At 35.9% G+C, this 24,318-nt stretch overlaps 5 protein-coding genes across 5 annotated transcripts; 4 read left to right on the top strand and 1 right to left on the bottom strand.

Annotated features, from left to right (window-relative positions):
• Window positions 1-1,276: 1,276 nt before the first annotated feature.
• Window positions 1,277-3,945, top strand: LOC119998612 (replication protein A 70 kDa DNA-binding subunit D-like). Its single transcript, XM_038845951.1, has 9 exons — window positions 1,277-1,417; window positions 1,797-2,073; window positions 2,153-2,249; window positions 2,396-2,520; window positions 2,607-2,688; window positions 2,774-3,067; window positions 3,155-3,473; window positions 3,562-3,621; window positions 3,721-3,945. The coding sequence occupies exons 1-9, from the start codon at window positions 1,277-1,279 to the stop codon at window positions 3,943-3,945; spliced, it is 1,620 nt and encodes a 539-aa protein (XP_038701879.1).
• Window positions 3,946-7,476: 3,531 nt separating this feature from the next.
• LOC119998611 lies at window positions 7,477-13,844 on the top strand. Its single transcript, XM_038845950.1, has 9 exons — window positions 7,477-7,528; window positions 7,644-7,829; window positions 7,942-8,052; window positions 8,140-8,271; window positions 8,437-8,547; window positions 8,838-10,211; window positions 10,385-13,233; window positions 13,413-13,482; window positions 13,693-13,844. Exons 1-9 carry the CDS (start codon window positions 7,477-7,479, stop codon window positions 13,842-13,844), a joined length of 5,037 nt encoding a protein of 1,678 aa, XP_038701878.1.
• Window positions 13,845-14,788: 944 nt separating this feature from the next.
• LOC119998275 lies at window positions 14,789-17,793 on the top strand. The gene is made up of 7 exons (XM_038845559.1): window positions 14,789-15,346; window positions 15,581-15,661; window positions 15,908-15,982; window positions 16,302-16,346; window positions 16,420-16,509; window positions 16,688-16,789; window positions 17,398-17,793. The coding sequence occupies exons 1-7, from the start codon at window positions 14,888-14,890 to the stop codon at window positions 17,581-17,583; spliced, it is 1,038 nt and encodes a 345-aa protein (XP_038701487.1). The 5' UTR covers window positions 14,789-14,887; the 3' UTR covers window positions 17,584-17,793.
• A 1,702-nt stretch (window positions 17,794-19,495) lies between these two features.
• Window positions 19,496-20,420, top strand: LOC119999005 (high mobility group B protein 6-like). Its single transcript, XM_038846493.1, has 3 exons — window positions 19,496-19,816; window positions 19,895-19,966; window positions 20,204-20,420. Exons 1-3 carry the CDS (start codon window positions 19,592-19,594, stop codon window positions 20,330-20,332), a joined length of 426 nt encoding a protein of 141 aa, XP_038702421.1. The 5' UTR covers window positions 19,496-19,591; the 3' UTR covers window positions 20,333-20,420.
• A 550-nt stretch (window positions 20,421-20,970) lies between these two features.
• On the bottom strand, window positions 20,971-24,033 carry LOC119999003 (transcription elongation factor TFIIS). The gene is made up of 3 exons (XM_038846491.1): window positions 23,818-24,033; window positions 23,501-23,687; window positions 20,971-22,278 (listed from the first exon to the last, which is right to left on the bottom strand). The coding sequence occupies exons 2-3, from the start codon at window positions 23,663-23,665 to the stop codon at window positions 21,325-21,327; spliced, it is 1,119 nt and encodes a 372-aa protein (XP_038702419.1). The 5' UTR covers window positions 23,666-23,687; window positions 23,818-24,033; the 3' UTR covers window positions 20,971-21,324.
• Between the last annotated feature and the right edge of the window lie 285 nt (window positions 24,034-24,318).

Raw genomic sequence — 24,318 nt, 5'->3', positions numbered from 1 at the left:
AACCCTAACAAGGAAAGTTGTTTCACTTTTCCTCTACCAATAAAATATAAAACTCCTCATAATTCAGCATCCCTATCTATAGTTGACCAATAGGACAACTTATATGGATAGGTTGGGAGAATGGTCATTCAATTACAACTAATATGGGGAAGCTCAACGGAAGATCGACGGACAAAATTATAGCCTATCCCCAATAATTGTTGTCCATTTTTGTATGTCTCGATCTTTTGCCTCTTATGTGGCCTCTTTGGGATTACACCGACCATAGTCATATTTTGGGCCTAAACATAGGGGCCTCCTTTTGGACCCCAAACACTCCACTCCACAATACAGCAGGGGCGTCCCTAGGGAGGTCGCCCAGGGCCCCAAAACCCCAGTGCCTCATATTTTAAAAGAAAGCTAGTTTATTAATATTATAGTAGTCACAAAAAATATTAAATAAGTTAGTTATATTGTTTATTGAAAGTGATTGTCCGGAAAAAGTTGATTACACCAACATAATTAGCGATTTTGCATTTTAAAATATTGCTAGATTCATATTTTTAAGTAACAGGCGACATTAAATTTTTTCTCAGATGACCCATTTTTAAAAGTTTGTTTGGGACCGAGAGGACTCAGGTACGTCAATACAGCTTCGATGCCATATTTTGTAAAATTAGACCTTGGGTAAGCCCAAGCTATTGGGCCTTCAAACGTGGGTATTGACCCATCAATCTATATATATAAAGCTAAGGATCCACAAGGCTTCTCCTCAATTCATGGTGCCATGTGGATGCCTTTACAAGAAAGCTTACATAGACAAAAAAAAATTTAAAATTATATTAGAAAACTTAAAACCCACAACCATACACATAAATGTATTGTAAAACTTTAATACCCACAACCCACAACCACACTCATACACTTTAAGACCCACAACCACACTCATGCAATTAATAGTTTTCAAATAATTTAAAAATCATATTGAATTGTATGAGAATTTAATGTTTCCTAGGAGTGGTTTGATGTTCTTTTGGTTTCTCAAAGGTCATGTATTGTTAATTATAAGAGTCTTTTGATATGACCTAATTAATGAAATTCATTTGTAGTATTTAGTTTTAAAACATTTTGTGTGTTTTTTGCATTAATTACCACCATTTAACAATATGAATTGCCCATTAAGATGATTAAGGTTACTTTTGGAACCCCCCAATGATATAAAAGATGACATCTTACCATTGAAACACAACCTTGAAATCATCATCCATACAAGTCACAAAAAAATTATTTAGTAAAAATGGTAGAGGGTTTGCTTAAAGGTTTAAACCCCGATCGAATGGATTCGCATGTTGTGGTAAGGCTCACTCGACTTTGGGAATCACGAAACACCAAGACGGACGAAACAATAAGCATTGACATGATTTTGCTTGACCGCGAGGTGAGGAATTTTTCCTTCGATTCCGCTATACATCCACATATTAACATTATCTTAGACACTTGTAATGTATTTTTTCCTCAATAGTTTACAAGTTTAACAAAAATGACAACCTACCTTAAATTTTTTAGATTTGCTTTCATACGTCATTTACATCATCTTCACTTAATTTGATGTATTCTTATTTTTTTTTAATTTATTCTATAATATCTCTACTGTTTATTACATAATTTTATGGCCCACAAAATTTATTTGATTTGTATTATGAGTGTAATTTGTAGTTCTTTCCCTTTCTTAGCATATTGATAAAATGCATTATAGTTATTTGCTATTTATTTGATGTTGTTCATCATGCTAACAAAGTATTGATTAATTTTAAAAGGGAACACAAATACATGCTATTATATGGAAACGTCAAGCGGAACGCTTCCGGGAGAAACTACATGAGGGGAAACTATACAAAATCAAGAATTTTAGGGTCGTTGTTAGCAAAGTTAATTACAAGCCGGTGGATGGAAAATACACCATTGTATTCATGCCCAACACTAGCTTAGAAGAATTACCAAAAGACCGTGGTGAACCCATCGACAAGCACAAGTTTTGCTTCCAAAGTTATGAAGAATTAGTCAACCGCCCTAACCACCATGTTGTATTGTCAGGTTTTGTATACATATCCCACCAAACATTATGTTTGACTCTATCAACTAATCTTGACGTGCATACATCGTTTTAGTGCAGATGTTATTGGTCTTTTGACTGGTGTGGGAGATATTGAACCGATATCAACTCAAGGGTCCATGATGGAAAAATTGGATTTACAGCTCCAGCTTGATGGGTCTTGATACCTTTAATTTCTTATTCATTCACCATATATTGCACCATCCGAAATTTTCCCTCTTTTTTTTTTAAAAAAAATTGACAAATTAATATGCACACTACTAACAAGAATACATATATGAGATGTCTTATTATAATGTGCAGAAAATTTGAGATAAAGATCACTCTATGGAATGACAAGGCTCAAAGTTTTATGAGTTTACTCAAAGGGACTAAAGAGCAGCCGTATATTGTTATTGTGACGTCTACTATTGTGAAGATCTTCAACGGTTAATACAAAATCCTTTTTAAAATAATAAATTGTTTAACCATAATGTTTGTTGTATAATATTTTTTATAAAATTGTGATATGCAGGCCAACATTATTTGTCATCAACTGGAGCTACTAAATTTTATATCAACCTCGATATACCAGAAAGCAAAAGTCTTCTTGAAAGGTAAATTACAAGTGAATTAAAAATGTTTTTTATTATTATTGCTCATGTTAAACAAAACCATGTCTTTTTTTTCCGGGTTTAACAGCCGTGGGTCGAAATCGGTTGATTTAACAATGTTTGCGCCAAACACTACTCGATTGTCTATTCAAGATCAAATGGAGTCGAATAGAAAAAATATTTACGAGTTGACATCGATGCTTCCTCCAAAAAATGTCAATAACATTGTCGTGGTTACTCTTTGTGCGGAGATTGTGGAGGTGCAAAATAAACTTGGTTGGTATTATTTCTCTTGCGAAAATTGCAAGAGAAAACTGGAGAAATCTGACAATGTTTATCGCTGTGAGCCATGCCACCGTGACTCAGTGTTTCCTAATACAAGGTATGAATCTAAGAAATGCATATTCGTTCAATATTTAAATAAATCATAAACATCCTTTTAAATTGGTATCTAAGTTCCTTTTTACAGTTATAAAGTTATTGTGCTGGTAAAGGATGAGACTGGCGAAACAACACTTACTATGTTCGACCGTGAGGTTCAGCAATTAATAGGAATTTCAGCGCCCCAACTTATCAGCCATTATGGTTTCTCTATTCGTGATCTGCCCACACAATTTGACACGCTCCGCGGTCGAACTTTCATATTCCAATTGAAAGTTAATGATTTCAATTTTATTTATGGAAAAGAAGATTACACTGTTATGAAGATCTTTGATACAAACAACAACAAGATGATGGATGCTGAAAATTTAATCAAGGTCAAAATTGAGCATGTAGATACGCTTCAGGTAGTTGCGTACAAAGTTGAGCAGTAATATCTTAATTAATTTTATATCACATACTATGCATGTGTTTTATTAACAACTTCTTATGCAGGGTAGCACAAATTCTGGAGATGATGCTGCGTTGGTGTACAAAAATGACCATCAAGAAGATGTAAGGTTTATTATGTTCAAATTATGAAGACTTACTGATGACATTACAATTTCAATTATGCATAGGCTAATCATTTTTTTAAAAAAAACTTCTTTACAGACCTTGAATTTACCAGCAACCAAAATGTTAGCTGCTGAAATTGTTGCCAGTGGTGTGGATGTTTCAGATCATGATGAAAAAAAAAAAGCCAAGCATGCGATTGAAAGCAGTGCAAGTAAATCTGAGATTCATGGTGTCCAAGTCCCACTCAAGAAAGGCAAGAAACATTATGACTCTGACGTCAAAACATATGACAAAAAAAAGGCCAAGATTGGAACCGATTGAATTCAGTTTTGAGTTGGTTTTTTTACATGGAGCAATTATTTAGTGTTTTGGTTTGGGGTAAATTTGATGTCCTCCACCTATGCATACTTAAGATTACATAATAAACAGTTTATGTTGAGATAATATCTTTTTATATGATTATGGATTTCTTGCAGAAATATATGAATCAAAAATTGTCCTAAGATGTTTAAAACCTTTTGGAATTTCCATATGACATGCTTATGGAGATTAGCAACATAAGCATAGAATGTTTCTTAGTAAATGAAAACAAATAGAATGTTGCGAAAGGCCATCTTGGAGATGAATTCTCAAATAGCGGTAAAACTGCTTAATAAGGTTGTTATTGTCTCCAATACTCAGGTTTATCGTGTGTATCATGAGGCTAATTTCTGTGTGGATAATATTGCTAATCTTGGTTTTGGTTTGCCTTAGGGTGGGCCACCAAAGATTTTTCCCGGTTACATATTATTAACTTTTAAAAAAATAAATAAAATTCATACATTCATACGAGAAATAAAAGTCATGGTACGTGATACATAATAATTATTTAATTATAAACTTTTAACTATTTAGAAGACGATACATACCACTATTAATTATTAGTTGAAATACCGTTATATATTTAACCAATATTAATTATTATATTGAACCAATATTAATTATTGGTTAGGAAACCGTTATATATTGCCATCATTTGCCGCCGATTGATTAGTATCCGTTTGACATATAAATTATCATTTATATCATAATTTTCTTTTCATATTCACGTGGGTGGTTTTTCTTTGTTCAAGCATAATTAATGGCTTATACATTGAAATGAATACCAATGTACATAAGGAATATACATGGTCATGTGGGAGACAATCTAAGAAGGCTCCTTTGTAAAAACACATGCAAATGGATTTTTTAATCTCATTTAAAAAAAAACAAACTATCAGCTAACGTCCATGAAACATTAAAATTTAACGATTAAACTTTTTAAAAAAAAATGTTACAGAATACTAAAAGTCCTCATTACATTTTAAACTCTATAAATATACAACCATAGCAAGCAAGAAGCATATTAGTTGTCCATTTAGAACAACCAATGTCCATGCAATAAACCCTCCTCCAGCAATGGATCAATTTGATAAGCTTTCTGATGATTTAGTACGCAATATCTTACGGCGAACTTTGGAAGATCCGCTTACATTCTCTTCTATACGCCAAATGTGACATACAACCTTTTATTTTCAAAATATTATTTGAATATCTTATATTTTGTATATTAAATCCCATTCAATTATAATTTTCCCTCTTGCAGTTGTTTGAGGTTCCGTCGAATTGTCAACCAGCGAGAATTTGCTAAAGACCTCAATGTTTGGAGAATGCGAAATATTTTGCCCTTCATCAATAGCCGTGGAGATGACTTTTTAAACTTCATGATATTAGTCGGGAATATAGATGCAACGATATTGCAAGGAGCACATCATTTCTTCAACAAAAACATGCATGTTACCGGACTAAATTTGCTTAGGCAAGCGACACAACGAGGAGGGCGTGAATTTAGTAATTATGCTTTGGCCATCGCATTGCTTAACTTGCGAAAAGAAGCTGGACTGGCAATGTTTTTGGAAATTTTCCCCCAAAAAAATGATGACAAGAAAACTTTGCGGAAGTATAGGTCATATTTACGGGAAATGTTGAAAGGAGAAGCGTATTCTAATATACGTACTACAAACCATTGTAGGAGCTTTGGGCCGGATCATTGGAACAACGAATGGATATCTGTTGTGGGAGAAGGAGAAAAATTATTCACATGCCCACGCTGCACTGTGGATATAGAGATGTTCAAACTAGCCTATTGTTTAATTTAGTAAAAAAAAAAAATTGTGAAGGCAAGTTGTTTAAAAGGTTCTTCACAACTTATAAATAAATAATATGTTGCTTCCTTTTTTAATAGATTTAAACTTTCGGCTGGATTTAGAATGAGATTTTATGAAGACTTATTTTCTTAGACTTAGCAAACAAATATTAGACGTATGCATTATGCAGACACTAATAGTATAAATAAAATATAATAAAAAATTAAACAATGCAAATATATGCCATATTTTGGTTTTTATTTTTTTTCCAAAAAATTAAATGGTAATTTAAAAACATGTTTGCATTTTAATACCCCAACAACCATGTATATGTATCCTTATGCTTTACATCTCTATTGTCAACATTGTTAGTGGTTTGTGATTTATCTATCCTGAAAAACAAAACAAAATTTGGTATCTTAAGCAATCATAAGGCCTAGAAGGTGCTTATATTATTTCGAAATTCTGGTATGTACGTACTTTATAGTCGATACTACGATGAACAAATTTTGACTATATGTATATTAAGGGATTACTAAGGCTTAGTGGTTTAACAATTTTTTGATATTTGAAGTTACATATTTTGGCAACTAAAACGATCTAAAACAAACATGCAAGTTAGGAGTTACTAACATTTTAAACAAACTTTATTGGGTACCTTATAGTCAACGCAGAATGAAAAGTAATAAAAATACGATCGTCGTCAATAACTTGAAAATAAAGTAAATCCAAAGAAATTGAGAATAAATCTTTTTGGGGTGATATTTATGATATTCAAGTGTGCTTCAAATTACAACTTGAAGGAATATTTATAATATAAAAGATTCCCTACACCTATTAGAAAAACAAACAAAAAAAAAAGCAAATTAAATAATAAAAAGTATGCGCAATAAAATAAAAATGTCGTGGGAACCACTTAAATGTAAGAATTTGGACTCAAACCCAACCATTATGGAGGACAAAAGCATATTATGGCCACAAAAAGTCATGTCCATAAATATATTATGAGCTCCGAAACTCCTCTCGGATTGAAAGTTATGGGCTCTTAAAGCTCTGCCTAAAGCTTAACCGTTAAAACCTCTGCTTTTAATCCCAAACTTCATAAAATTTAATTACAATTTGTTTTACATCAATAGTCAATACTAGGATGAACATGTTTGGTCTATATGCATGTTCATAAAGTATAAAGGATCAGCCGTTTTAAAAATAATACTTAATTAATGGTGTATTCAACAACAAATATTCATATTAAAACTACAACTTAAATGGCCAATGAATTAAAACGTATACAATGTCTAAATATTTTCCCACAGAAAATTCATGTAACCTCTGTGATCATCCATCTTTTAAAAAGATATACGAACTTGGCTTGGTTGATGGTAAAGAATCAAATTTGAAAAACACAACTCCCTTGATAATTATGCGTTAAAAAGGTACCAAAATCTGTATACTATCCTCCGAATTTCCGTCGAAAAACCTCAAACAAAACATGAGAATCTGTCCGGGGATGAAAACTCTTTTTTAGGGCCACAATTCCACCCGGCTCTCATCAAGTGATGGTGTAAGCAAATTTACCTTCCAAAATCGTCCACAACTAATCGGTATCTGTGAAAAAATACCCATACAAGTGTAGAAGGCAACCTAGAAGATTGAAGATCAAATTGTTAAACAACAACTCCACCCAAGGATGGAATCGACTTCAACCAAGAATGCAGTCGGCCAAACTCTAAACGGGCAAGGTATTACATTCATAAACAAAATAGTCTTATATTTTTTATTAAAAAAAAAGCTTTTATAAGAAATTTTAAGAAAAATAATATGTGTTGGGGTGTGGTCTTTACTAATGAAAAACAGGGGCATCGGCTTCCAATTTTCAAGTCCCTGGTATAGGGATGAACTATAAGGATGCTCGCTTTTATCGGAAGTACATACTAGACCGTAAAAGAAAACGATCATCGCAATGGTCGAATGTACAAGATACCAATGGTATGTATTATAATTTCACTGTTGTTGATGACACCATCTTACAGCTCGAACATGGTATAGTCTAAAGTAAAAAAATAGCCAGATTTCCAATATATGTCATAATATTACTATTCTTTCTTATCAATGACATGCTGACCAGCTTTTATTTTTTAAAAAAATATTGAAGATAATGTTGCAAAAAAGATCAAGTTCAGGGATGCCCGTAAAAATCGAAAAACAATTCTTGATAGAAAATGTAAACGCGTGACGCAAGGGACACAACTGGAAGACAAAGGAGGTGCGCTATATTCCTCATAGAATTTAGAATTTATGAGATGTTTTTTTAGTTATTTTACAACTTTGTTCTTCTTTTTATCAAAAGCAGGAGCATTCACTTTTGCATATAAATGTCATGGTATGGGGATGAAATTCAAGGACGCCCGTATGTATCGGAAGTACATGTTAGATCGTAAAAGAAAACGAACGACGAAAGGATCATGTTTTCAAGATAACATTGGTAAACATTATAATCTCATAGTCATTGGAGACAACAACTTACATTTTCAACATGACATGTTCTAAAAATCCTAAATTAGCAGGATTAAAAAATAACCTCATATTTATATTGACGTCTTCTAAATGACTTACTGACTTTTTCCACCTTTCTTTGTTATTTTTAAAGAGAATGTTATACAGAGGATAAAGTTCAGAGATGCCCGTGGGTATCGAAAGTCCATTCTTGATCAAAGGCGTAAACGCGGCACGCAAAGTAAACAACTGGGAAACATAAGAGGTCTGCAATATCTCATGATTCCCACAAAAATGTATAGTAACATTCATTTTTTTTTTTGAAAGTTTAAAAATTAGGAGATATTGTTTGTTTACTGTACCAAGTTAATATATAAATATGAAAAAACGTAAGAACCAACAGTGATTACATTGTAAGTTATGCCTGGATATAATTGTGGTGTGAAGTTTACTTTGTTTTTAGTAAATACTTTTTTGGTTAATTGATCAGTAAGTAAAGTTTTTGGCTTCAGATTGACCAAGTACACAACTTAATGGAATATAATTGCTGTGCAGATATAGTTCATAATTGTGGTAAGCCTTCCTATGAATGCGAGCATTGTGGTGCAATGTTATGGTATGAAGAAAGGACATTGAAGTCAAAGCAACCAACACACCCAAAATTTTCCATCTGTTGTATGTCTGGCAGAGTTCAATTTCCTTTTTTGAAAGAAGCTCCAGAACCCTTGGCGTCCTTGCTAAATGATCATACTAGCATACAATCATCTCGATTCATGAAGATTATAAGAACGTGTAATGCTGCGTTTGCTTTCACTTCGATGGGAGGCCATGTTGACATGCAGATAAATAACAGCAATGGACCTTATGTTTTCCAGCTTAACGGCCAAAATCACCATCTTATTGGTTCGCTAATACCAGACCAAGGGAAGAAGCCATGTTTTGCACAGCTCTATATCTATGACACAGAAAATGAACTTCAGAATCGCATCGATGCAGTTTCATATGAAAGATCCCAACAAGGTTTGGACTTGGTATTGATAAAATCGCTTTTGGCAATGCTCGATGAACATAATATTTTGGTGAAAACCTTCAGGATGGCTAGAGACAGATTCAAAAGTGGTGACTTGCATGACGTTAAACTATGTTTGTATAGTTCAAGGTCACGTGAAGGAAGGGAATATAGCCTCCCTTCGAGCACGGAAGTTGCTGGGCTTATTGTTGGGGATTTCAATCCCGAAAATCCGTACAGAGATGTTGTTGTCCACCATCAAGCAAAGGGTCTGCAACGAATTACGGAGATGCACCCAAGTTTTATGGCACTACAATACCCATTGCTATTTCCTTATGGGGAAGATGGTTACAGAGATGATATTAGATATAAGGAAATCATAGGGTTTGAAAATCTAAAAAGAGGCTTTGTCACAATGAGGGAATATTATGCACGTCAAATACAACAACGAAAAATGGAAGCTCACACCTTATTGAACGGAGGAAAATTATTTTTACAGTATGTCGTTGATGCCTATACGTGCATAGAGGAACAAAGGTTGAGATTTATCAGGACACATCAGGATACACTTCGCTCTGAGTTATATTCAGGTTTGCATGATGCTGTAACCCGTGGTGATGTTATAGCTGAAGAGATAGGCAAGCGAACATTATTACCATCCTCCCATACTGGAAGTCCAAGATACAGAATACAAAACTATCAAGATGCAATGGCAATATGCAGGTGGGCTGGCTGTCCAGATCTCTTTATTACTTTTACGTGCAATCCAAAGTGGCCAGAGATACAATACATGTTGGGTGCCATTGGACAAACCAATGCTTCGATGAGACCAGATATAGTTGACCGAGTTTTTCAAATAAAACTCCATGAACTGATGAACGATATCAAAAAGAATAAACATTTTGGGCGTACAATTGCAGGTAAGTTTTCATCCCTTTCAAATTATTTCAAAAAATAACCTATCTATGTTATGCATTACTCGATAATTATATTAAAAGAGCTAAATGGTACTGTTTTTATTTTGTAATTTATTTAGATATAGGAATGCACTTTATATATCATTGATTCTTAATTCGTAATGCTTTGTGTGCAGTATTGTACACCATCGAATTCCAAAAACGAGGACTACCACATGCTCATATTTTGGTATTTCTACACCCTGACGATAAGTGTCCAACTACAACTCATATTGACAAGATTATCTCAGCAGAAATTCCAAACAACAGCCAAGACTGTCAGGGCTATTTAGCGGTACAGAACTATATGATTCATGGTCCTTGTGGAGTTCTAAATCCTAATGCACCATGCATGAAAGAAAAGAAGTGCGCAAAGCACTTCCCAAAAAAATATTACAGTGAAACAACCATCGATGGAAATGGATTTCCCATCTATAGGAGAAGAAAAACAGGGGCATCAGTTACCAAAAGAGACGTTTGTTTGGACAACCAGTATGTTGTGCCATATAATAGGGATTTGTTGGTAAAATACCAAGCTCACTTGAACGTCGAATTATGCAACCATTCAAGGTCTATAAAGTATCTGTTCAAGTATGTAAACAAACAACCAGACAGGGCAACTGCTATATTACAGCTTGGAATAGATAAGGTGGATGGCCAAAAGCGTCCAAGTTCCCAGAATATTGATGAAATCAAGCAGTACGTGGATTGCCGATATATCTCTGCAACTGAGGCCTGTTGGAGAATTTTCCAGTTTAATATTAATTATAGAGAGCCAGCAGTTGAAAGGTTGAGTTTCCACTTGCCCAATCAACAAAATATCATTTTCCAAGATGGTTCAGTCTTAGAAGACGTAGTAGACAATGATAGGGTAGGAAAAACAATTTTCACTGAATGGATGGTTTGCAATCAAAGACATCATGAAGCCCGTGAATTGAGTTATTTAGAATTTCCTACCAAATGGGTGTGGCACAATGCAGAACGTACATGGAAGAAAAGAAAATCAGGAAAGTGCATTGGTCGGATTTATTACACACATCCAACAAGTGGAGAGCGATATTACTTAAGAATGTTGTTGAATTTTGTGAAAGGAGCAACATCTTTTGAGGATATAAGAACTGTTGATGGTGTGGTGTATGGTACATTCAAAGAGGCTTGCTATGCTTTGGGATTGCTTGGGGATGACAAAGAATGGTCCGAATGTCTAGAAGAAGTTGCAATTTGGGCTACTGGTGAACAGGTGCGTCAACTATTCGCAACTTTGTTATTGTTTTGTGAAGTGTCTAATCCATACGCATTATGGACTAAACATTCAGAAATCTTGGTTGATGGAATTCTATATAACAAACAAAAAGCTTTGAACTTTCCAGAACTACAACTTAGTGAAATGCAAATACAAAATTATGCATTGCATGAGGTGGATCAGATTTTGAAAAAGAACGGAAAGTCCTTAAGCGACTTTGACGGCATGCCAATTCCTAAACAGAATTTGGCTACTGATTTAAGCAATAGGTTAGTTTGTGAGGAGTTAAATTATGACAGGGATTCATTGGGAAAGAAATTTGCAAAATTATATTCAAGTTTGAATATAGAACAAGTGGAAGCATATGATGCTATCATGGAATCTGTTGACAATAAAACGGGAAAGACATTCTTTTTGAGTGGTTACGGAGGAACAGGCAAAACTTTCTTGTGGGAAACCATAGTGTCAAAGCTTAGATCCGAAGGCAGAATTGTCATTGTTGTTGCTTCATCTGGCATTGCAGCATTGTTGCTACCTGGTGGAAGAACAGCACACTCTCGCTTCCGTATTCCAATCGATGCTTCTGAAGAGTCGACATGTGATATAAAACAAGGTACACAATTGTCAGAGCTCATTTGCAAAACCAGTTTGATTATTTGGGACGAAGCACCAATGGCAAACAAATATTGTTTTGAAAGCCTCGACAAGACGTTAAGAGATATACTACGCAACACCTTTGAAAAAAGTTCAAATAGGCCATTTGGAGGATTAACGACAGTTCTAGGAGGAGATTTTAGGCAAATCCTTCCAGTTGTACCCAAAGGGAGAAGAGAGGATATAATCAATGCTTCAATTAAACGTTCATATCTATGGAATCACATTGAAGTGTTAGAACTTACAGCAAACATGAGATTACAGGTTGCCTCCTCTAAAATTAACAAGGAAGAAATCCACAAATTTGCAGATTGGATAGTGCAGATTGGAGACGGTGTGGTCAATACTGATGACGAAAATGGCTGGATTGAAATACCCAATGATATCCTACTTGAGCCTGGTCCCAATGCATTTCAAACTGTAGTTGATAGTATATATCCTGGCTTAGCAGAACACTACAATGATACCAAATACTTGAAGGAACGGGCTATCCTTGCTCCGACGAATGAGGTGGTTGATGATATTAATCAATTCATGGTCCAAAAAATTCAGACAGAAGGGACTATTTACAGAAGTTCAGATAGTATCTGTACTCAATCTTCGGATATGAACAATCTAGATATTTTGTACCCAACCGAATTTCTAAACAGTTTGAAAATATCTGGTATTCCCAAGCATCAACTAACTTTGAAGGTTGGATTGCCAATTATGTTGCTACGTAACATAAATCAAAGTAAGGGTTTGTGCAATGGAACAAGGCTTATCATCACTCAACTCGGAAAGTGGTTTGTTCAGGCTGAAATAATTACCGGTACAAATATAGGAGAAAGAGTCTTTATTCCAAGGATTATCTTATCCTCGACGGACACAAGGTTGCCTTTCACAATTAAAAGGAGACAATTCCCAGTTGATGTATGTTTTGCAATGACTATCAACAAAAGCCAAGGGCAAACCCTGAATAATGTAGGGATTTTCCTTTCAAGGCAAGTATTCACACATGGGCAATTATATGTAGCCGTATCAAGAGTAACAAACAGGAAAGGGCTCAAGATATTGCAAGATGATAAAGAATCTGCAGCCAAAAACAGCGTAAAAAACGTTGTGTTCAAAGAGATTTTTAGTTAGAAGGTACTATTATATTAAAAGTTGTGTTTATATATATATATATAATCAGATTGTGTTGAAAAAAATAGTTTCTTTTTTTAATATTATTCACTTCTTTATCTTAACTGTCAATGAAACAATGACATTAAGCTTCTGCAATGCAGGGACTTCACTCAAGGATTATTGGAACAAAAAGTGAAGAAGAACTAGAAAAGGCGAGTGACGAACAGATTGGTAAAGAAAATGTCAATTATTAATCCTACTCATGTTCATGTACTGATTGGAATGTTACTTTGGATCGTCAAAATTTACATTGAAAACATTTAACAGTACTTTTGCTAGATGTTACTTTGCATCGTCAAAATTTACATTGACATGTTATGTTCAGCCCTTCACTTTAATTGTTTAGAATGGAGGATATTATTCACCATGATATACTTACAGAATCATATTTGGAGCTCTATGATGCAGAACCATTGCTTATTTTGCAGAAACAATATATGCTTCTGCATAATCATTTTACTGGTGAAATGAAGGGTTCTTATACTTCAAATCAACATGTTCAAACTCTGATAGGGAATATCATTTTACTCTGACAGTGTAAGAGATGACAGGAAAACATGATAGAATACAATAAGTTGTTGAAGGTTGAAGTGATTATAGGCATAAATCTACCAATCACACATAAAATTTCAAAAATAAAAAGTCAAAAATCTTATTCTAAAGATGATAAGAATCTTATTCTAAAAATATAATCTCAAAAATAGTATTTTTATTACATTGTACTTCTCCATATTGAATGTCACTTTGTAGATAATGTTGTACTAAGCATACAATATTGCCTCATAAACATGTCTATAGTGAGCTATAACACTTTGTAGATAATAGCAATTTAAATAAGAATTGATAAACTCTTAGCATACTTATTTCTTATGCATCAAATTTAAAACACCCTATTAAAAATTATTTTTTTAGCATATAAAGAAAAATGTATTGTACATATTTTATTTTTATCTTACAATCATCACTATTTTCTACAATCAAAACGCTACTACTCTTCATGTCAACAAACTATTGAAAAATTTACACACATCTCTATTTACCAATCAAAATATGTGCCGCGCGAAGCGCGGGCATGCACCTAGTTTATTAACAAAAGGCAAAGCCATAGCTCATGAGTTGGATTATAGCCAAATACTTATAAACCACTCAATCTCCACATTTATTTTTCATGTTCTCCACATTTATTTTTCATGTGGGATCTTGTGTGAGTTCCAACACTCCCCTATCAATTCTTGGTTACAAAATTCAAAGGCATTCGTCTGTAAACTGAAAGGGGTTGGAGAAGACCAATGGGCCTTTTCATTCTCTTGGTGAAAAAAATTGGGCCTTTAAGATTGATGGGCGATCAAGACCAATGGGCCTTTTCATTTTGTTGGACTTGGTAATAACAATGGGCTTTCTTTCTTCATTAGATGGGTCAAACATGGGCTATTCTCTAGTTTCTGTTTATTTCTAGTAAATTAATGGGAAGCTGCCACGTCATACCCGATTTCTCTCCCCCCACAACCAGCAAAGCTTCGTTTATCCACACTTCCCCTTCCGTTCATTTGAATTCCTTCGTGTGTATTCTCCGACGATGTGCGACTGCTTGCACTCGGCTCCTCCGGCCTTCTCTTTGACAAGATTTCACGAACCAGTCTTCGTCAGATCTTACTGCCTACAAAGATTGTCAAATTCGAAGTCTCAGTTTCATCGGCAGCTTGTTCGTCGCTCTTCCAGAGTAGTTGCCACGAGAGCCAGCAGCAATGGAGACGATTTAGGGTTCAAGGACGAAACAAAGGAGCATCTCGACTTCAAACCGAAACAGCTAGATGCGAGTCTAAGCAGAATCGAGAGGGATTCGAAGAACGCTAATGGCGAGGGTGATGACACACAGAACTTGTTGGATAGGGTTAGAGAGGGTAATGGAAGGAGTGTTTCTAGTAGAGGGAGACAAGTTATCAAGAGGTCGAGTTTGATCGCGAAGCAAGTGATTTCGGTTCAATCTGCTATTAGTTTGGGTTTCGTATCTCAGCTTTGGGTGGATACTACTTCTGTATGTGATTACTTTGCTATGTTGATCGATTTATTTACATATTTTTGTTATGGAATTTTCAATTCGAAGAAGAGAAAGTAGATCATGCCATCCTAAGTTGTTGTTTCAACTAGTTTTATGCGCTTTACAGAACTAAGAGACTATGCCTAATGCAGTTTGATTGGGAAGCTTTGAATTTCATTTTTTTTTTTGTTTGAGGAATTAATGTACTCTTTTTGGAAACTCTTTATTCAGTGGGCGGTATTAGTTGTAGAAGTGAGGCGAAACTTGCTTTCTGGTGAAGCTGAAAGGCTTCTTCTCGAGGATGTCAGCCAGGTAAATATTCTCCATCCATGTCTTGTGTAATTCATAGGTTCGTGTGATTCGGTAATTCGTTCTGCAGCTTCTGCCTGTTGTGGGAATACCATCATAAGGTAATTTTCTGGTGTCGGTAGTTCTGGATTTGCCTTTAAAACTTCATGATCTTACTGTTTGATTCATCTGTTAAGGTAACCTTGTTGAGTTGTAAAATTAATTTTTCATATTTTTTTGTTGGTAATTCATAAGGATCACTTTGTACAGGTTGGTGATGTTGTGCTTGTTGAGGATGAAAGTGTGATGGAGAATGAAACAAAAATGGTCGACCTTGAAACATTGGTAAGTACCATTATACACTAGTCAGCTCAGTTTTGAATGGTTTTTCATGGATCCTGTTCTCTTCTTTTATTCATTTATGTGTGTGTGCAGTGTGCTTATTCTTTTTTAGTTATTGTCTTGAAACATATGTACAAAGATGATCCCGAGCGTTTGCTTTCCCTCTTAAGCTTGCTGGAAAGATTGAACTTTCATTTCATGTCCAAAGTTATCCATCCCTTATCTTCTATTATATCTGTTCATGTTTGTGTGTGCATTAAAATTTGAAACTTATGAATTATTATTTTGACTTCTATAGTTATGAATTTCGAGCTTTTGTCAGGTAGGATATAGGGTTGAAACACCACGGAGACGGAACATTGGGAAGGTAGGTCTATGTTTTATTTGCCAACATTGTGGTATTTGATTTATTTTACAATTGTCTTACATGCTGATTGTAGGTACGAGGGTACTCATTCAACATTAATTCAGGGGCAATTGAGTCACTTGAGCTTGATTCCTTCGGAATTTCCATCATTCCGTCAAGTTTGGTTAGTTGAATGATTCTATTTATTTTTCCGTTAAAGTAGTATTGGCAGATTAACTGTTCTTTTGGATTATGATTTAATGCCCAAGGTCATCATTCATCTTTGACTTGTGTAATTGTCTTCAATTTTTTCTTCTGGAATTCTCCCTTCTTTTTTTTTAATGTCCTAGTTGTAATTTCAGGTGAGTACCTATGCCTTGCTTGTTGAGGATATCCTGGAAGTTCTATCGGACACGGTTGTTGTGCATGAAGCAGCAGCATCACACATCCAGAGGCTAACGAAGGTGCCTTCTATACCATAATCTAGCTGTTGCATGCTGTGGTTGACAGTATTTTTCTCGAGTTTTTGCTAATTACTTGATTTTTTTTGGTAAGTTGCTAATTGCTAGATGCTAAACCAATTAAGATAATTCTATTTTGATTTTTGCACATCAAACTTTTGTGAGCTGGCTCCACTCTTAGTTGTGGAGTAATGCTGTAGCCCTTTTCCTTCCCCGGATACGTTTATGGATATGTTTATACATGATGCATGCAAAAACACTGCAGTTACACCTGTGGAATGGAATGAAGTTTTCATTTATCCGTGCAATTGTACTCAGTAGAGAATCATATTGATATTTTTGGCCAATCTAATTGTTTATTGGCTTATTCAAACCACCAGCTACCAGAAAAATATATTTCTTGATTTTATGAAATTTTGTAGAATTTTCGCTATTGAACCAGGCATGTGTAACTATCTCGAGGCATGTTGCATTAGTATAAATCATTTAGTTGGTTTGAAAGTAAGTGGTTCCTTATGGTTAGATATTCACACGGATAAATTAGGTATAATATAGCAATCTAAGCTGATATCTGCATATTAAGTAATTTAACCTCTTATTTCTCATTCCAGGGTCTCTTGGACACCCAGAATGTGGGGACTTCCATGGATGATTTTGACGAAGACTCTGAGTTGCGGAGGCCTATTACATCTGATCGTGGTAGGAGGAGCACGCATAGAAGTGTCAGGCGGCAGAAATTTGATTCGAAGATCAGAGAAATGGAGGATGACCTGGAGCTGCCAATGGACTACTTATGACCTTTTTTTATCCTTTCTAATTTTTTTTTACCTGTGTCCTACTTCTTGCACACGCGTGTATGTGTGTATCAGTGTATATATATATATGCATCGATGGCTCTGCTTTCATTAGTTATAATGTGCTCGGATTTTCAATGGCAGTATGGAGTGAAAACTTGTTGAGGCGCTTTCTCAATCTGATTGAATGAATATATTTGGTTGGTTATGATAGGGATCCCAACACTTGATATCCTAGTTATCCCAGTTGTTGAGTTGTACGTACAAAATTTCATGCGAGATATATGAAATTTATGAATTTAATTGGAGTACATGTGTCCAATTCATTGTTGGGATAAATGAACTTTGGGATGGGAAGGCAACATTATAAAGATCCTTTCAAAAAGGAATAGAACCCAGTTCTTAAAATGGGATAAGACCCAAGCCAAGACAACACCCCTCCACAAGCTGTGAAACCAAGGGATCGGACCCAACCTGGCCTCTGTTTGCGAGAAATATATCGGACCCAACAGGGCGTCAGCTGACAAAATTAGATAACCCACTTAGTCTCACACGCAAAATCCACTCATTGAATGGTGTTGGCCCAAGTTGTCAGTTGGAAATAAGACCCATATATTTTTGTAGCTTAAGTTGATTCATCCTTGAGCCAGGACCAAAATTTCACCTGTTAGGATCCAGCCCGGCCTCAGGCCCAGGCTTTCTCCTTTTCAGCCCGGCCCAATAACTTGAAGGGCCCACGTCAGCTTTTCTGGTATAGGGTAACTGTATACCTAACCACCATCATTGATGGCAGTACAAAAATGAATTTTAAAAAATATCTCCTGATGACGTGCAAATTTAACTCGGTTTACTAATGTACCAGGTCGATTCAATCAGGCTTTTCAGCTGATATGAATGTTGAAGGTTGCTTCTCTACAAAGTGAGCAAACGTAAGTTCAGAGATCTACTCGAGAAAGACACTCCGATACTTAAGTCAGAATGTGAGAAAGTAAGAGATTGAGAACTTTGTAAGTCGGAGCTCTCAACCAACATAAGAGAGTTGCAAACTGTTTATGTCAATTATAGTTGGTTAAGATGTATTTTTTTAATAGTTGAATAAGTTCTATCCGTTATAAGTGTGATGTTTATTGTGAGGAAGTTCTAACTGGGCTAGAAGACAACCTCTCTTGATCTTCGATTTGGAAATGGATTCTACTTGGGAAGTTTCTATTCCGTTTTAGATTTTGAATGCTCTTCATGCTTCATCGAAGATGGCCATAATGCATATATCGAGATAGGGCATATGAGACATCTAGGTTTTGTTGAGTATTGGGTTGTAAAGTGTACTATACCTGTGCGTGTTGCATTTACAATTTGAGAAATAATTGAGGGATGCCTCATGTTGTTTGTAGCATATGTGAATGCTGCATTCACCATTGTAGTATTTGAAATTTGAGTCTCTTAAGGAGGATCCATTAGCTCCGATACCATGTAATAATTTGTGTATACTTTGAATTTGTAGATCAGTACATAAGGAGTAAAGAATACGAAGATGAATAAAAGGAGAGAGCAAAATAAAATGTATTCATTTAGCTCAAATGTACAACGGCCATATTGGCTACGAATATACACGAATTGAACTTAACATTTAGGGAAGTAAAAATTTACCGATAAGTTAACTAATCAATTGATCGATTAAATTTATGTCGAAAAATCAACAATTGCTGATTGATTAAATTTATCAAAAAAACCGGCCGTTATCACGCTGATCTGCCCCTCATAAAAGGCAAAGAATAAAATAGACATGGATTCAAATGACTTTTTAAGTAAAAACGCAGCGGATCAATAAAACATGGTCAACTCTTGACCCTTGCAAAACCGTGTATTTAAACGAAGGAGAAATATACAGCTTCGAGGAAATCAGTCGAAAGGCGCGAAGACGACGGTCCGATGATGCCACCATGTTTGTCAATTTCAACAAGGAGAATCGCCCAGTACATATATCTCAAGTACCCCGATCAAAATCTCATCAATGGAGCCTTTCGAGATGTCGCTTGCGGAGGAGCTTAATGAAGTCAAGAAGAAGCTGGAGAGTTTGAGATTGGATAAAGAGAGGACTGAGAAGATGTTGAAAGAGAGGGATCGGGTCTTGGATGTGCAGATGAAGGAGCTTGAATCGAGAGGGAAGATCCAGAAAAATCTTGAGATTGAGGTTGATAGATTGTACAGATTGAATAAGCTCAAGTCCTATTGCATGGTGAGCAGCATTTACTGTCCTGTTATTGATTAATTTCTCAGTGCCATTTATTTATGTTGAATTTTGGCTTTTAATCAGAGAATCTGTCCAATCCGAACACTACGAGAGAAAGAAAGAGAGAAGAAAGACAGAGAAGTAGCTCAATTAGAGGTACAGATTCATTGCTGGTTTGTGTCTCTATGTATGGAAATTCTTTCGAAATCTGCTTTGTTTTAGTTCATTCAAGTTTTGGGTTCTCACTGAGAACCACAAGTAGCTCAAATGACACTAATATGTATGGTATTTCATAGACGTCTCGATTTCGAACCTCCACATCCCTTCCCTATAATTTAAAAAGAGTTTTTGGTTCTAACTATTCGTTTTTGGGTTCTGGGTTTTCCTATGCAGGAACAGAAATCTGCAGATGCAGAGGAATCTAAAGATGAACTAGTGTCAGAGTGTTCAAATTCTGGTACTCCACAACTTGCCTGGAAGCTGAGATTTTTCTTATGGTTTTCAAATTTTGGGTCAGTTTGATTCCCCTGTTTTGTAAGATTTGAGGGGAAAAAACGATACAGCTCATTATCATCATTCTTAAAGTTTAAAAATTTTGAACTTTTGGCCACTCCTTTTCATTTCTCGAGACCATGAGAAATCTCTTTTTGAATTTTTAGCTCGTAACATGTTCAATCTGGTGTCCAAGTAAACATGCTCAACTCATGCAAGTTGTACGGGAATTGGTGTTCCTAGTGACGAACGGGTGAGGCCTTGAGAACAACAGCTGAAAATGGTTGTTAATACCCCATAGGCTGAGAAGCAAAAGGAGAAATCCTCCTAAGGGGCTCGTGTCTGATTAGCTAGTTGGTGAGGTAATAGCTTACTAAGGCGATGATGATGATCCATAGCTAAGCTGGTCCGAAAGGAAAGGCAGTCAATGCCTACTATATATGTAACTGTATAGACAACAGAATTCCGCAGAACTCATCCCTCAAAAACCTGTCATCTGGAACTCCAATTTTCAAGTTCAGGGGATAGCCTACGAACTGACACCCTTGAAATACACTGATTAGGTCACTAAGCACTCTTACACCAAAGATGAACAGGGCTTAGCTGCTTGTGCTTCAATCATGTCATAGACCCACTCCCACAACTTTGTCTATTGGAACTCCTATATTTCACACAAACAAAGACAACAGGCGCAATGTCTTTGTTCAAAGTCTCAGAGTATGAAGGAATTTTACATAAGATCAGCATCTCACATTAGAAGACCTAACAGAAGGAATACAATCAAAATAAAAACAATACTGCTAGTTTAAACAAGAATGTTTCTGATAATGCTGCCAAACAAAAATTCCACAGAAAGAAAAACTAGGCCGAAATATTGCTACTACTACATCAACTACATGCCAATGAAATGGATTATGGATTACCTCTAGACTGACCACCAACTCAAAGGATAATCATGATAAATAAGGTGGCACTGCATGGATTATCCGTTCCGCTTGATGGCAAGAAAACATTAAGCCACACTAGCAGAATTTCCAGTGGTGGTTGCAGTTTACACATGTGACATAGGTTGTCATAGGTTCATCTGCACTTCTAGTCTGCATTTGATAGTAGGTGCACTTGCGCTGACCACAACGACCACATCTAAACTGGTCTGTTGTTGCCTTTGGTTGGCCGCCAAGCTGGCAATCAAACAAAGCTTTCTCCTTGATTTGGTCATTCTCACGCTTCCTTTGATCACTTGCCATCTCATCTGGGGTCATGGTGATCAACCTCTCTGGCTTGACATGCCCAACAAGCACTTTTCTCCTCAAATCTGGGTTGTTTGGATCCTTGATGTTGAACATTATAGATCTGTACTTGAATTTCTGAGACCCATTCGATCGACCTAACTTCTCAAACATAGCAGATTCTACTGAAACAGCAACTCGAATTGGATCACATGCATTTACTTCATCCTTCATGTACTCATCAGCTTCACTGGCAACTTTGGACAATGCCTCAACAAGAAGTTCTCGAACTTTATCGCGCAAAGCATCATTACATTTGATCAACGATGTCAGCTTTGGGGGAGCTTTTCCACTTGAAGCTTGCTTCTCCTCCTTTGGAATCCTTTCAACCTTAACTGTCTTTTCATAGTCCATCTTCTCATCCATGACAGCATTCCCATTGGCAGTCTTCTTCTCAACTTTGATGGTTTCTGCCCTTGAGACAATTCGATGCCTTGGTGAATCATCCTTGCCTATCCTCTCAACTTTGACAGCTTCATTGGTTGACAACTTCTCAATCTTAACACTGCTGGTCTTCTGAACCTTATTAGCTTTTACAGCATCTACGTTTTCGCCATCAGTTCCATTTTTCTTATTTCTGGCTGTCTCATCAATGACTATTTTTTTCCACAGCTCAAGCAATTCCGAAGCTATACTTTTGATCTTATCCTTGGGATGCTTAGTAAGAGGTCGAAGCTGCTTTCCAACCTGGAAAAAGATCAATTAAGACATAAATTTGGCAGCACCCAAGCTATAGCTTCAATAATTAAACCTTACATCCCAAAAAAGTTTATTTGGAGGGGGAAAAAGAAAAGGGAAGCAGTGTTATAAAAAGGCGGAATATGATCACAAGTTGGGCAGAAATTTAAATTTGTCGAAAACTCTCTACCACCTACAAGGCTACAACCATGATATTTGATGCATATTAAGAGAACATATGGGTTGACATGCTTGGCGACAATGTCAAAACTGGCTTAAGACAAGGTTCACTGTGGCTGATGATTGCCAGAATATCTTAAAGGATAAACCATAGAAATTAGTTAATTTAATTCTCTTCTACATTAAATTTTGAATATTCTGTCAAAGGAGATGGAATTTGCCTAGAACAGAAGATGACAAAAATAATTGGAAACACAGAAGCACAATTAGTGTGTGGAAGAAAATCGGGCATATGATTGATATACAGAATCTAGCTGCAAGTGATACTACTCTTATTATACTTGGCATTATCAAAGTAACTGAAAATATCAATCAAGAGTTTATTAGAATATCACTGGGCAAGTTGGCCAAGATAAATATAGATGAGAAGGCAAATAATTTGAATTGTATAGTTTGGTCCAAAGTAGATAGCCAACATGTGAACAGGACAATTTAGAGGAACATAAATATATTCTTTTAGTTTCACTTTTCAGCCTTTCGCTTATGTGTGTGCTTGTGTTGCTAAAAGCTCAAAAAACACTTCTACAGTTCTTCCCCTTTGTTTGGGTTGATGGTACTGCCAGAGCCTTTATGTCCTTTTGTCATGCATTACCAAATCAGAAAGGTGCGAAAATAGAAAAGAAGTTTATTCTTTTCTTATTTATACACAATCAATTCTTCATTCGTTTCCCTTTCCCCTTCTCAGCCCAACCCTAATTTCAATGTATAGAAAACCAAATCAAACAAACAAATTGGCATAGTAGCTATAACACCAACTGAAGCCGAACCTTGAATCTCAATTAAACAAATTGGACTAAATTATGCACACAAATATGATTGTTAAAATCAGAATCTAATACATCAATCAACGGAGTCCAGCCACAAATTTTGATAAGGAATTCAACCGCTTAAGACATTATTAATACATGTGTATAACGAAAAATTAGGGCATTCAATGAAAAAAGCGGGGTAATTTAATCGGAAAAATCGAAAAACAAGAGGAGTTAAATACCTGTGTGGACACAAGAATATCATACGTGATGGGGAAGGCCTTCAGCTGTTTCAACGCATCAACACATCGCATCACCTCCGGCCCGCTCGTCGACAAGCCATCGACTGCGGCGGATGCCGCCGCTTTCTTGGCTGCCTCGAAAAGGTCGACCACCTCTCTCTCCATAATCGGTTGATCCTCAAAATCGCTAATCACAGAAAATTCCACCAAAAACAAAAAAAAAATTAAAGTCACAAAAATAAGAACGATCAATGCATTCGACCGGTAGGTAAGGCACGCATGCAATTCAATAAAGCGAAAACCCAGAGAGATCTTACATGAATATACTGCGTAACAGAGTAATCTAGTTGAGGAGCTGAAGTTGTTGAAACCAGGAAGGACATGGACTCTCTGTTCCCGAGAGCTTCGGTTTACTTGTTTGAATCGTTCGTTGTTCAGATCCGAAAGGGAGGAGGATAACTAATGAGATGAGACTGAAGTTGCGGATCAACGACTGTTTTCCATCGACGGACGGTTCCTGATGCAGTTGTGACTAACAAGGGTTTTATTGAAAAATGACCCTTGCTAATAAACATTTTTCAAATATAACCCTTCTTTTTAAAACACTTAAATCTGACCCTTTCAGTCAAGGAAAAGACAGAGATATCCTTTCACGTCTTTTTATGCATTTCCCTCTCACTTGCAACCCTAAAAATGTTTTCCCTCCTAAAACTACTTCCCTCTCTCTGTGAAACCTCTCTCTCTCCTTCAAACCCAGTAAAACCGCCTCATCTATACCTCTTTCCTTCAAACTTTGTCACAGATCTAGTGAAATCCAT

This window comes from Tripterygium wilfordii, chromosome 5, assembly GCF_013401445.1.
Source record: "Tripterygium wilfordii isolate XIE 37 chromosome 5, ASM1340144v1, whole genome shotgun sequence".
NCBI lineage: Eukaryota > Viridiplantae > Streptophyta > Magnoliopsida > Celastrales > Celastraceae > Tripterygium > Tripterygium wilfordii.
The sequence above is the reverse complement of the archived record's forward strand: the minus strand, read 5'-3'. Positions and strand labels throughout refer to the sequence as shown.

Excerpts from the sequence above, each read along its gene's own strand:
- LOC119998611 (XM_038845950.1), top strand. The coding sequence starts at position 7,477 with ATGGAATCGACTTCAACCAAGAATGCAGTCGGCCAAACTCTAAACGGG. Across the intron at positions 8,272-8,436 it reads ATGTTTTCAAGATAACATTG|AGAATGTTATACAGAGGATA; the intron begins GTAAACATTATA and ends TTATTTTTAAAG. Across the intron at positions 10,212-10,384 it reads TTTTGGGCGTACAATTGCAG|TATTGTACACCATCGAATTC; the intron begins GTAAGTTTTCAT and ends CTTTGTGTGCAG.
- LOC119998275 (XM_038845559.1), top strand. The coding sequence starts at position 14,888 with ATGTGCGACTGCTTGCACTCGGCTCCTCCGGCCTTCTCTTTGACAAGA. Across the intron at positions 15,347-15,580 it reads TTTGGGTGGATACTACTTCT|TGGGCGGTATTAGTTGTAGA; the intron begins GTATGTGATTAC and ends CTCTTTATTCAG. Across the intron at positions 16,347-16,419 it reads GGAGACGGAACATTGGGAAG|GTACGAGGGTACTCATTCAA; the intron begins GTAGGTCTATGT and ends TGCTGATTGTAG.
- LOC119998612 (XM_038845951.1), top strand. The coding sequence starts at position 1,277 with ATGGTAGAGGGTTTGCTTAAAGGTTTAAACCCCGATCGAATGGATTCG. Across the intron at positions 2,074-2,152 it reads CCACCATGTTGTATTGTCAG|ATGTTATTGGTCTTTTGACT; the intron begins GTTTTGTATACA and ends GTTTTAGTGCAG. Across the intron at positions 2,521-2,606 it reads TATTGTGAAGATCTTCAACG|GCCAACATTATTTGTCATCA; the intron begins GTTAATACAAAA and ends TGTGATATGCAG.
- LOC119999005 (XM_038846493.1), top strand. The coding sequence starts at position 19,592 with ATGGAGCCTTTCGAGATGTCGCTTGCGGAGGAGCTTAATGAAGTCAAG. Across the intron at positions 19,817-19,894 it reads AGCTCAAGTCCTATTGCATG|AGAATCTGTCCAATCCGAAC; the intron begins GTGAGCAGCATT and ends GCTTTTAATCAG. Across the intron at positions 19,967-20,203 it reads GAGAAGTAGCTCAATTAGAG|GAACAGAAATCTGCAGATGC; the intron begins GTACAGATTCAT and ends TTTCCTATGCAG.
- LOC119999003 (XM_038846491.1), bottom strand. The coding sequence starts at position 23,665 with ATGGAGAGAGAGGTGGTCGACCTTTTCGAGGCAGCCAAGAAAGCGGCG. Across the intron at positions 22,279-23,500 it reads ATATTCTTGTGTCCACACAG|GTTGGAAAGCAGCTTCGACC; the intron begins GTATTTAACTCC and ends ATCTTTTTCCAG.